The sequence below is a fragment of the Stegostoma tigrinum genome, chromosome 23 (genome assembly GCF_030684315.1).
Source record: "Stegostoma tigrinum isolate sSteTig4 chromosome 23, sSteTig4.hap1, whole genome shotgun sequence".
Lineage (NCBI taxonomy): Eukaryota > Metazoa > Chordata > Chondrichthyes > Orectolobiformes > Stegostomatidae > Stegostoma > Stegostoma tigrinum.
In genome coordinates, this window is record NC_081376.1 from 27,534,816 (window position 1) to 27,548,343 (window position 13,528).

Genomic DNA, 13,528 nt, shown 5'->3' on the forward strand with positions numbered 1-13,528 from the left:
ATTGATCCTGCTCATGTGAAAATATTCACATTCTCCATTTTGTACTGCATCTGCCATGTTTTCATCATTTACTTGAGCTGTGTATCCTCCTCACGACTTACTTCCCTATCGAGAGGTAGGATACACCCAATGAACTGTTTGAATGATTTTGATGAGCTGATTACAATACTGGACACATGAATGTCTACGCATGCTGTTTATATGACTTCTAGAAGTCATTCGATAAAGTCTCTCATGAGAGACTGTTAATTAAAGTTGAAACATGTGGAACTAAACAAAACCTGGATCTCGTTAGAAATTAGTTGAGTGGTGTGTCAAATAAAGCGCACGTGCTATAATTTTAAATAGTGGCATCGCACAAAGATCAGTGTTGAAAACTCATAACAAGGTGTGAGGCTGGAGGAACACAGCAGGCCAGGCTTCATCAAAGGAGCAGGAAAGCTAACATTTCGGGTTGGGACCCTTCTTCAGAAAAATATTTCTGGAGGAGCCAAAAGAAAATATTTAGGAGTTGGGTTACACAGATTAAAATGCAATGAAAAGATACAGACATTATCAGAAAAGACTATTAGAATGCGAAACATTATATTCTTGGAAATACATAGCTATATTTAAGGACTCTTGGGGGAAAAAGGTCTGGAGGATTATTAACTATTTGGACATTCTCTGGATTGAAATGAGTTTGACCATGTGATCTCCTAGAAATAAGGCCAATATTTAAAGTTTACAGTGGTTTACTTGTTATTCACTGGGAGAAAAAAGCGAAGCAGAGGTTTCAAGGAAACAAGAGATGCAGATAACAAAGTGTGGAGCTGGATGAACACAGCAGGCCAAGCAGCATCTCAGGAGCACAAAAGCTGACGTTTCGGGCCTAGACCCTTCATCAGAGAGGGGGATGGGGTGAGGGTTCTGGAATAAATAGGGAGAGAGGGGGAGATGGACCAAAAATGGAGAGAAAAGAAGATAGGTGGAGAGGAGAGTGTAGGTGGGGAGGTAGGGAGAGGATAGGTCAGTCCAGGGAAGATGTGTGGACCCTTCTTCAGAAATGGGGGAGGGGAATGGGTGTTCTGAAATAATTAGAGAGAGTGGGGAGGGGAGGCAGATAGAAGATGGATAGAGGAGAAGATAGGTGGAGCGGAGACAGACAGGTCAAAGAGGTGGGAATGGAGCCAGTAGAAGTGAGTGTGGGTGGGGAGGTAGGGAGGAGATAAATCAGTCCAGGGAGGACCAACAGGTCAGGGGCGGTGGTGCGGGATGAGGTTAGTGGGTAGGAGATGGGAGTAGGGCATGGGAGTAGGGCTTGAGGTGGGAGGAGGGGAAAAGTGGGAGGAAGGGCGGGTTAGGGAGGCAGGGACAAGCTGGGCTAGTTTTGGAGTGCGGTAGGGGGAGGGGAGATTTTGAAGCTTGTGAAGTCCACATTGGTACCATGGGGCTGCAGGATTCCCAAGCGGAATATGAGGTGCTGTTCCTGCAACCTTCGGGTGGCATTATTGTGGCACTGCAGGAGGCCCAGGATGGCTGTGTCATCTGCGGAATGGGAGGGGGAGTTGAAATGGTTCGTGACTGGGAGATGCAGTTGTTTATTGTGAACCGAGCGGAGGTGTTCTGCAAAGCGGCCCCCAAGCCTCCGCTTCATTTCCCCGATGTAGAGGAAGCCACAAAGAAAGATACCTAGATTCCAACACTTGAGTTATGAGGAAAGCTGTTGTAGATTTGGGTTGTGCTCATTGGAATTTAGAAGGTTAAACAATGATTTGAGGCTTTCAACATATTAGAGGCTCAGATTCGGAGAAACCATGGGATGTTTATAGTTGGGGACATTAATTTAAGAATTTTGATTTTTTTTAAATAAGTGATAAATGTCATAGTTTTAGTTTTTCACTGTTATGAATTGGAAACTCAGAGGGTGGCAGAAGTTTTCTTTTCTGAAGGAGGGTCTAGGCCTGAAACGTCACCTTTCCTGCTCCTCTGATGCTGTCTGGCCTGCTGTGTTCATCCAGCTACACACCACCTTTTCTCTGATTTGTCATACATGACTTTCTCTTTACAAAACCGTACTAACTCTGCTCAGACGTATCTAGATTTTCGAAGTGCCCTGTTAGCACCTCGATAGTAGTAGGTCGCTGCATTTCCACCACTGCTGATATCAGAATAACTGACCTGATGTTTCTTGTTTTCTTTGTCCATTCTTAAGTAGTCTTGTAACAACCTTCTGACCACTGAGAGCATTTTGCAATCACTATTCACTTTTTTATTGATTAACTCCATGTGATTCTTTGCTGAATTCTGAAATTAGCTCAACTCTTGGCTTTACCACTATTCTCCTTGGCAAAAATATTATGCCTCTTCCTTTAATATACCACAATTTTAAACTTCTGCTGTTAGCTACAGTGGGTTCAGTTTCCCACAGGTTTTAATTTCTTGAGTAAATGTAGGTATTTTGAATTATGAATGAATTCTTTAAAAGTTTTTGATTACTTCAATACCACCATATCCTTTAATCTAGTTTCCCAGCCTCCCTTTACAAATGTACCCTTTGTACCTATGTATTTTGTTTTGTTCAGATATAGGATCCGAGATTCAAACTTAACTAAGTCACTTCTAACTCAATGCAAAACAATATTATGATCACTCTTCCTTAGAGGCATCTTGATCAGAAATGTATTAATTAACCATTCCTCATTGCATAATGCTTGGTACTTAGTTGTTTCCTCAACCTGGAATATATTTCATGAACCCTTTCTGCACATTACGGCCTCAAATTTTTGCAAATGCTCCATCCATCAGATACAGTACCTTTAGTGTTTGACTTCTTACTGTTTTTCTGTGAGGACATTTGATTCTCCAATATCCTGTTTGTGTTTTTAAACTTTGTCCTTTTTACACTGCTTTTCTCTTCAAATTACTTTTTATTTATTATTTTAACTTACCTCATTAAGTCTTGAGCTTTTAAACAAAATGCTTAAAAAATGCAATCAAGGACTAGATTCATCAAATAAAAGCTGGAAAATGGCTGGCAAAACACTGCAGCTACTCTGCCAGCAGCTGAATGCATTTGTAGTATGTTTAATTAAACAAGAACCATAATAGGAGGGAGACCTGTGAAACGGCCATGGAGCTAATCCTCCATCCTTGATAGGTGTCCCTGTGTGATTGTGATTGATGAGGTGATTGTTCTTAACATCTTCATTTGCATCCTTCCCTAATACCCGCAGGCAGAGGTGCTTTGTAATACGAGATGAGAATTCAGTGCTTCTGCAGGCTAATGTGGTAAAGCGATGGAGAAATTGTGAAGAGGGATTGACTGGATGATCAGGATGAACACATTAAGCAATTGGTTTTTACAATCTGCAAATAATCTCTAAAATGCTTGTGGCTTTTACAGCTACATAATCTAGTGCACCATGTTAAAAGTTTTTTTGCTTTATTTTTCAATTACTTTATTTTCTTTAGAAAACAGTAAAATGAGCTTAATGTTTTGTATATTATTCAACAATGAATTACCTGTTAAGTATTATTGAGTGTTGGAATATAATATCAACAACAATCAATAGTGTGATGCAAAACTTGACGAACGTTAAATGCAAATTGATATTTAAGGTGGTTCCTAAAAATTCAGGTCACACATATACCCATCTGCAGTCTTCTGTTTGTTTGCTGAGTCCTTATTTAAAATACAGTTTTGCTACCACTATCATCCAGTGTCATGTTAAACAATCCCTAGTCAGGTATAATATCAACCAGATGCAAAATAAACTGCATTTATGCCTTCCCAACAATTTGCAAACCCACCTTCAAAAAAAACTTCAATAAAGTAAACCTACATTATCAATTTTTAAGTCAGGCATTGTTCTGACTTTTATCTATGAGACCGCAAATTAAACACTGATTTAAGGATGTTCACATCTAAGCTTACTTTATATAGGTACCTTACTGACAGCTGAGAACATCACTGCCAGATAGAATTTCTTTCAGACACGAATGGCTTCGCTTAGGCTTTACAATTGAACTTTGTTTCTTTCATTTTACCCCCACTTTTAAACAGCACAACATTAAAAATGAACATACTTTCAGAACAGAGTGTGGGATGGAGAGGTTAGATTAATGTTGACATTCTGGTTTTCCGTGTAAATGCAAATTTAATACTAAATGCTTCAAAAAAGCTTAATGGTAGTGCTTATTTCGCAAAACTGCATCACAACTAGTATGTTTCTATAGACACCTTAACCATGCTAAGGAATATTTTTCTTCAACAATTAAATGAGGAATAAAGCCAAAGAAGAGAATACATTTATGCCATTGATCAGCCACGGTTTTGAACCCTAGCCCTAAAGGTGAGAAGGCAGCTTGTGTGCTAACAGCTGCGCCGCCTGACATCATTTTCAAAGTGGATACATTATGTTTGAAGCATAATTAAGGAATTCAGAACAGAAACAGTACATTTGCTGCATTTGTGGCTTATAGAATGTTTGATGACTGATTCTGTATACAGTTTACAATTCAGAGGTCATTTCAAGACTGAGATCACCAATCAGTATTACTCCAGTCTTTATTATCTGTGAAACTGATTTTCAATAAAATATTTTAGTATTTGGTGTTAAAGTTGTTCTGCTATCTATTTTTATTTAACTGCTACTAGAGGCTTCCAAATTGTAATCCATGAGAGAATCGGATTTCTGTCAATAGCTTGGTGCGAAAGCAATATTTTGAAATTTTTTTTATTCTCTCACACAATTTCCCAGATAGATGGGATCACTTGAATGGAGCAAGTGCTAGAAAATGATATAGGTTAGGTTTTATTCTTCAAAGCTTGTAACTCATCTCCCTTTCAACTGAAAGGACCATCAGGTGGGTTTCTTTAGAAACAAGAGCCCTGATCTCCATGATTTTCGTATTTCTTCAGCCCCTTGGTAATCCTTTGTGCCTGGGAGCTGGCTTAGGCAAATATTCTTGTATGTACCGTCAACTGACTGGCACACTATTCTGGTTTTCCTGATGGCTACAGTTGAAACAACATTACATTTCTATAGTTGTGATTATACCAAAAACACCAATTCAGGGTTGTGCAACCACAAATTGAGAAGGAATTATGAATTCATCTCATGCCATCCACATTAAGTCTAACCCTGTTGCAACAGCTTTAGTTTCCAATGCCCAATTTATGTGCAATAATTGGATCAGAATAGTAGAAGTAACCGAACCATTGATTACCATTGCATTTGTTTTGGTACCATTTCTCAGGCAGATGTTACTTCACATGGCTGGGGCTCACATCACAATCAGGTATCAATCAGGTTATTAAAAAGAACCTTGAACATAATGGATTGACCAGCCCCCAAATGAGTCTTCATACCCTCCACCTAATGCCCAGTTGATATCTGTTTCACGTGGGAAAATCCACATGAGCATATCCACCTCTACCCAAGTCCAAAAAAAAAACAGAATGCATTGTACTGCTAGGAAGATTTATATTTTTTTTAATGTGCCACCATTCATTGACGCATTGGCGCTTGTTTACAATAATGGTCTTTACAAAATTCTGGACAGTGTTAATGTTTAAGGAATGGGATTTAAATAACATTTTCTCCAATTTAATGTTCATGCTTTCCATTAAATTGGTTAAATGGTTTTATATATTTGTGTGCAGTTAGTACACCAATCACAGTATTTTGGAATTGCATCTATCCCAATTGACATTTTAATTGGGATCCAGTGTAAACTTGAACTATATTTGAATAGTGCTGCAGAGTTTAATGGAGATGGAATTGTAATTTTACAATGTCAATGTCTGTATAAATGTGGCTTACATTTCAGCTATAAAATACAGTTAAATTACCCTTCTACAGATGGCATTTGTGCAAACACTTTACAAATTCATGGGCATTTGATATGTAATATAAAAAAGATTGTGTTACGTCACTGGTACACAACAACGTAGAGACACCAAACAGCTTTACTGCAGTAAATTCACTGTGAGGTACTCGCCAGGGAACTTTGGAGACAGGTTAAATTTGATGATAGAACCAGCCACGTGCTTTAACAGCTGGGCAACTCTGAAACATGGATTTTGTCGAGTTAGCATGTCTTTAGAATAGTTAGGTACAAAAACTGGCATGATGTCCTTCCATTAAAATGGCTGGTTTAAGATCAAATCCTCAGCCTTTGTGGTTATTATTTTTCCTTCAATCTCCTATTGCCTTCCATACTCATTCATGTCTGTCTTGCTGTAAATTATATTGGTCGGCTGGGGAAAAGGGAAAGTGCACTTTAAACTTGAGTAACAGTCAGAATATTTTCCCTCAAAGCTAAATGCCCTCAGGTGCATTTTATGGCAATAACTTGCATCTATATAAAACCTTCATGTAGAAAAACATCTCTAGGTGACTCACAGACCTATCTTTTTTTTGTTGGTGGGTTGGGCATTAAGAATGGTGACCATAAGTGCATTGGCGGGAGGAGATTTTTAGGAAGTGTTATCAATGCTATGAATAAGGCCAAGTATTAAAGAGGCTTAGGGAGAAATTTCCAGATTGTAAACTTTAAACAGCTGAAGTTCCTACCCCTCTCTTTTGTGGAAAGGGAGGTGGCATGGGCATGAGGCCAAAAGCGCAGTGAATCTAAGGCTCAGAATATTTTTGAAGCAGATTGGGGTTAGACATGCAAAGACTTATTGATGAACGAGAGGTATCTACTAGGTGGTAGAGACTTAGTATATATAATGAGCAGATCGATGGGCAATGAGGTTTTAGACAGTGGGGAATATCGAGAGGTTGTGGTTTATGTACACTAGTTCAGTTATTGATTAGTCAATGTCCTATCAGTTTCCTGGATCATGCTGCTAGCTTAATTCATTCAAATGTAACTATCTAGATAAATTGATAAAGAAAAAATTTAGTGCATGGAAGTCGCCACCTATATTGGCTAATCATTGGTCAGTACTGTTATTTAAAATGCATTTGGTTATGGACATTTTTAATATTCATGATATTTAAGCTAAATTTAGTGCATATTGGTGACTTGTTATGAGTATTGGGATGATGCATTATTTCCGGACACAAATTTATTCATTGCTTAAATACAGAACAATGTGGCATGTTGTAAAAAGAAAGTCAGAAGTCACACGACACCACGTTCTAGTCAAACAGGTTTATTTGAAATCAAAAGCTTTCGGAGCAGTGCTGTTTTGTCAGGTAAAGGTGACTCTGCCTGATGAAGGAGCAGCGCTTCGAAAGCTTGTGATTTCAAATAAACCTGTTGGACTATGACCTGGTGTGTGTGACTTCTGACTATGTCCATCCTAGTCCGACACCAGCACCTCCACATCAAAAACAAAGTGATGAAGGCTAACAGTATTGACGTTTGTTGTGGCAGTTAGTCGACTGTAAGAAGTAATTTACAGGGATGTATAGTTCGATGAACAAGTATTCAGGATGCATTCTATTTGGTTTTCATATAGGAGCTATGTTAAAATGGCAGCAGACCAACTGAACACATGCCAATTAAAGTATTCACAAAAATGAACACCCCTTCCAAAAAGAAACAAAATGTCACTTTTTATTTGTAAATGATTTTACAACCTTTTTCTTTGCTCCCCTAGCAATACAGAGATGCTTGTATTATGTACAGGACGTGCTCTGGTAATTGTGATTGTTGTGACCACGTGCTTTCGAGCAGGAAGAGTATCAGTGAACTGGTCCATTGAAGAATATCCAAAATGGCATGGGGAAGGGCATAAAAAGGACGACAAAAAAGGAAAAAAAATGTCCAAATCAAACCGGGGAATGGAAATGCATATTGACACAATCACATATTGATTTGTGATATGACCATTTAAAACTTGTTTGACAAGTATATTTGTTAAATTATAATTATTTTGGAATTCATCCGGGTAACTGTTTGATGTAATCTGGAGGAAGTACCATGAAAAAGACACACAAAGTCTTTCCATTATACTGACTTTTCGTTTTGGCTGTTTACTGGGAGTGCATATTCCATGTTGTGTACTGGTGTGTCAAGGTAGTGTTCGCTCATTTTCGTGCTGCAGCCGTATAATTGGCTGTTGCTGCTGCTATCAAAGACTTGAGGGAGCTTCTTTTGAAGCAAAGCTGATCCCTTTACAGCCGCAGCTAGCAAAGGGAATTCAGTCAGTGCGTTGATGGACTTTGCATTATTTAGTGTAGGAGCAACTGATCCAACCTTGATTACAGTCAGTAAGCAAAACGTTAGTACTGTGCATTAGGGATGTGTACACGGTTCATATTGTTGATGTTGTTGCACGAATTATGCAAAAATTCTTCATTTTAACTTTGTATTCTAAGAGAAAAGAATCACGCAAAAAAAATTAAAAAGTGCCAATGTCTGATTTCAATTGTAGATGACAATTTCAAAGCAGCAGCATAATATTTTACAAATGTAAGTGTAAAATGTAGATGGTTGTGCTAATCAGTTATCCTCATCCCAACTATATCCTCACTTTAAGTAACGTGGAGTTAGCCATTTACCTTTGAATACAGAAAAGATGTCTCAACTCATTAAATTTAAGTTTTGTAGGTGGGACACATATTGGATAACTCATGAGCAGATAGAAATGAAGGAAATAAGGTCTGTGTAATCAAGCATATTTTTTCCAGATGTGAGGGTTTGCTTTTGTAAAGCCCTCTGTGTAAGTTTTTTAAGCTTAAAAACAGATAGATGATGAGAAACATCCATTTATATTATTACACTGCAACTGCAGAAATGTGGAAAGTGTTTTCGCAGTGACTGGCTCTCACAAGTGTGATAAATTAGTAATGGCAATGCAGTGGAAGAATCAAGCCTGCATTTGATCATTCTGTTTCTTCAGCAATAAGATTTGTAACTAAAGTGGCTTGCGGCAGAAATAATGCTTTATTTAGTATCAATGTGTGTGGGCATTGCATCAAAAAATGAAAAGTACTCTGCTTTTAAAGCTGTTGTTAAAGCAGCCAAAGAATGCAGAAGCTTGCATACTGCTATTTGATACTGTTTCAAAATATCTGTCAGTCGCTATTACACTGTATCTGGTAGCAACCCTCGGAGGAGTGGCCTTCTGTGATTAACTCGGGTAAAGGCCGGAAAACCCATATGTTTCAGGTTTGGGAGCAGACAGATGTTGAGTAGGAGGTCAGAAAACAATGCATAAGCTCCCCCTCTCACCACTGCTCCCCCCACCCCTAACATACACATGCTTGCACACGCCTTCATCCATAATTGATGCTTGCTTTTGGCAGATGCTTTAGGGCCTAGTATTCGAGCTCATAAGTTTATGGAGGAGAAAGGGAGAAAGATGGTGCAGCAGGTATTATTTTTCCTTTGCTTTAAAATGTATTTGTGAGGTGGGCTGGATATGAGGGAGTTGTTTGGATTGTGAAACTGGGCATTAGGCGCAGGTCCCACGTGAGAGCTAGACTTTGCTACGGTGTGAATTGCTCGTGCTTTAAGTGCTGCAGCGATATGGGGTTCTGTGGTGCTGCTCTGGTCTCCAGGTGCACAACAGCGTTACATTGTTAAGGCTCAGTAATGCGAGCGTGGCAGCAGGTTTTTTGGATGCTCTGAGGAGTTGTTGGATTATTGTTCATTTCCCTGTTACACTAGGGAGCTCTGTAACTGTGCGTGAGCCCACATTGCTCTCCTGATGGTGTGGCAGTTTTACTTAATACAATTTACATCAACCTCGCAGCACTCAATGTAAGCTGCAAATCCTCTGTGTTTGAATGCTGACAACTGCCTTGTGTCCTTACCGATTGTCACAAAAAATCCCAATGTAATTGACTGCAGAAGCAAAAAGAGCTCTGAATCACTTTTTTGAAAACTGGCTACTCATACCTTTTATGTGGCAGAGGAGTTTTATGAAGCCTTCAGAGCAATGTCAGAACTGACAACTTAAAAGGATTTTTTAATGTGTTGGGTCTGCGTAGACCTCGATATGATTAGGCTGGATTTTAGTTATATTATCGCTTGCCTTCAAGCTGAAAGCAATAAACTGGGTTTTTAACTGCGCCACGTAAAGCATATTTTCGAGCTAAATGTGGTTTTCATTAGATTTGGGCCAGCACATTTAGCAAAGGCTGACAGTCTGCCATCCTTTGTTCGTCTCCTCTGCTGCCAGCAACTACTTTATAAGGGATTCCAAGCCCCAAAGCAGCTTCAAAAAAAACCTGATGATTTCAATAACAATCCTCACAGTGTCAGACGCTGCTGAGACATCACACTATAAACAGTTTCACATTTGTGCTAAACATTTGAGTTTTAAGCTGCAGGAAGCTTTGGGTGCTGAGGTAATGTGTGAGAGTTTAGTGTTTCTAATTAAATGTTGGCAGTAATTATCACAAAATGTGAAAGCATGAATATTAATTTTTTTGGGGGGGAGCAGCATTGAAAGCACTGATGATGTTAATAAGAGTCTGCAGGGTCCACACAACAGCTGTTTTATGGCTGAGGAAAGACTAGTAGGAGAAATCAGCATGCCAACTATACCTGAAAATGAGATTTCCCTGCCTTTAATTCTGTTCATGTTATTCTTTCCTCTGATCCACAGGGTAACCAGGAAGCCACTGCACCCCCTGACACTATGGCGCAGCCTTATGCGTCAGCTCAGTTTGCTCCACCTCAGAATGGGATCCCGACAGAATACACAGCTCCACATCCCCATCCAGCTCCGGACTACACAGGCCAGACCACAGTCCCCGAGCACACGTTAAACATGTACCCTACTGCCCAGACACATTCAGAACAGAGCGGTACCGACACAAATGCACAAACCGTGTCCGGAACAGCCACAGTAAGTGCAAATTTTCTACTTTTCCAGTCCACAGGTTCAGAACTACAGTCCTTTTGGTCGTCTGCATTTCATCACAGAAATATCAGCTAATTAATGCTGGGTTAATATCATGAGTATATAAAGGTCTGTTGGCTCTGTACTGGAGTTTGGATTTCACTTTTGTCTTCTGTTGATTGAAATATTTTTCAGCACTTCAGAATATTGTCACCACTTTTCTTTATTGAAGGGGCAAACAGCTTCTTGGAGAAGTCTGTTTGTTTGGGAGGACACTGCGGCTGAACAACCATGTGTCATTCACTTCATGCAATTTACAAATTACACAGTGGTTTTCATACTCTTGGGTCAGGTGCTTGCAAACATAAAATTGGGTCAAACACATTTTTTTCTCAGATTGTGTCTTTTTAATGTGTTCAAATTTCATGAGATCTAAGTATCACCCAATCATCACTGGCTGTTCAAGGAGCCAATAAAACATACCATCTACAAAGCTTGACTGAAAATTTACGTTTAGCCACCAAGCACTCCCAGGAGGAAGGAGGAGCTTTGAGGCCGATTGCATTGAGTAGTTTACTGAAAAGCTTTGATGTCATACACTTACTTCACTGATGGGAAGAATAACACAACAGAGCATTGTGTCTGGTCTTTGTTGCTGTAATTCTGCTTTGTTTGGTTACATTAAAAATGGAGCTGGGCATATCACCCATTATCCAAGGTCGAGACGTTTTAAAGTTTGTTCCAATGCAAATTCCAAACTTTTTAGGAATAAAAGCTTTGAGTTATGAACATAATATTTGTATTAATAAGAATGCTGCTATTAGAATAACCAGAATCTGGTAATTTGTGATGCTGTGTTTAATTTCCTACTTTGCATATGGAAAGCATACAATGTTTAGTCAAGAATGCATTGAAACACATTGACCAGTTCCACTCAAGCATCAACCCTCCAAAAAATCATTTGCTAAAGTTGCTAGTCCCAGGGGACTCCTCAGTGCATGGTTCAAATCAGGACAGTCATATCCATGGAACTATGCTGTTGATTTTTTTTTGTCAAATACTCCATCAGTGCCAGATCTGCAGATGTAACACTAAGGTCAGAAGATGAATATTATCTGTTAACATCAGCATAATATTTTATTGGTAGCTGCGAGGCAGTGTTAACAGGCTGAACCTGGCAGCTTGTCTCAATTTCATCACAGTTGATCCATATAACACTTCAGGTATGGAGTTTCAGTGCATCATAGATACTGAGTACTTTGAGGATGAAATATTAATTTTCTATCTTGTTCTATTCTTACCTTCAGTGATAATGGGAAAATCAGCAGATTATACTCAATTAATGCTTCCACTTTTGGGTGGCTTTGGATAGAAAATTGAAGGAAGCCCAATGGAATTCACTTAAATACCTCGAAAAATATCCACAGAATATTGACGGCCAGGGGTTCTTGTGGTACAGTGGCAATGACTCTACTTCTGAGCCAGGAAGTCAGGTCTCACCCTGCCCTGGATGTTTGTCACAACACACCTGAGGAGCTTGATTTAGACACTGAAGGCCAGTCAGTCAGAGACACATTTAAATTTGGAGGCAAGTGTACCAGTGAGCTATTCATGTATTCCCCCCACTAACTTCTACTCCAAACCAAAGTCCCAGATCTAATGACTGTGCTAACAACCTGTTTATGAGCTTTAATGCTGCACCATTAGTTGTAAGGAAATGGGATGTAAAGTATAAATTGTTTAATCAGTCCAAACTGCCTTGCTGGGTCACATCACATCAACCAGAAAACTGGAAAATATGTACCTGATGGGTCAGGTAAGGCAAAAACAAATGATTTTTCAAGCATGTGACCCTCTGATTGGGAATCACTCTGACTTTCTGGGTGGGATTTTCTGGGACAATGGCAGATGGATGAGCTTCATCAAGCGAGAGGCCAATCAAGCCAATCTGCACGTATTTGCATCGCGTGAATACAACAGCTTGTTTGCATTAACTTCACCTCCCCAATCATCTTGTACCCAATCAAGAAATTTGATGCTTCGGAAAGCCTACAGTGAAAAGTAGATCTGCACCTAGTGAATTGCAATTCTTGGATAGTCGGAACTGCTGATGCTGGAGAATCTGTGATAACAAGGTGTAGAGTTGGATGAACACAGCAGGCCAAGCAGCATCAGAGGAGCAGGAAAGCTGACGTTTCGGGTCTAGACCCTTCTTCAGAAAATTTTCTGAATTGCAATTCTTGATCCGTTTTGAGGTAAGTACTTGTCTGTTTGTCCTTTATGTTGGTAAGGCTTTAAATAATGTTCACACTTATTTGAGCTATCACTTCTCTAAATGCAGTTGACGTATCCACGTGGAGCAAGGAATCCTGTCTTCCTGGGTCATCTCCAACTCTAACTGGCACACGGCTGACAGGGAGCAGCTTGTGGCTCAAGGGCATGCTTTGTTTACATAGTACGCAGGGGGCTGCTTGTAGCTAAACAGCAGGCTTTAGTGCACGTAGCGGATAGCTGCATATGGCTTAAATTCGTAAAATTCCAACATGCTTTTCACTATGTTTTCATGTAAAAGTACATGTGACAAGAAATTTCTATTCTCTTTTCAAATTGGCTTAGTGACATGAGACAAGAGGGTGGTGGTGGAAGGCTGTTTGTGTGATTGGAGGCTGGTGTCCAGTCGTGTACCGCAGGGATCAGTGCTGGGTTCCTTAGGGTTTGTGATACATTTAAATGATG

General features: G+C 39.5%; 1 protein-coding gene across 32 annotated transcripts in view; it reads left to right on the forward strand.

Moving 5' to 3' along the window:
- rbfox1 (RNA binding fox-1 homolog 1) overlaps positions 1-13,528 on the forward strand; it is a 2,011,452-nt gene that overhangs the window by 1,734,685 nt on the left and 263,239 nt on the right. For 27 of the 32 annotated variants that reach the window (XM_059654014.1, XM_059654018.1, XM_059654023.1 and 24 more), the window contains one exon: positions 10,556-10,798. The exons of 1 other annotated variant lie outside the window; for it this stretch is intronic. In XM_059654014.1, the coding sequence (XP_059509997.1) occupies positions 10,556-10,798 (243 nt within the window). Of the gene's footprint in view, positions 1-9,239; positions 9,317-10,222; positions 10,296-10,555; positions 10,799-13,528 lie in introns of those variants that run through there. 4 more of the 32 variants (XM_059654017.1, XM_048552281.2, XM_059654033.1 and 1 more) reach the window with 2 other exon arrangements.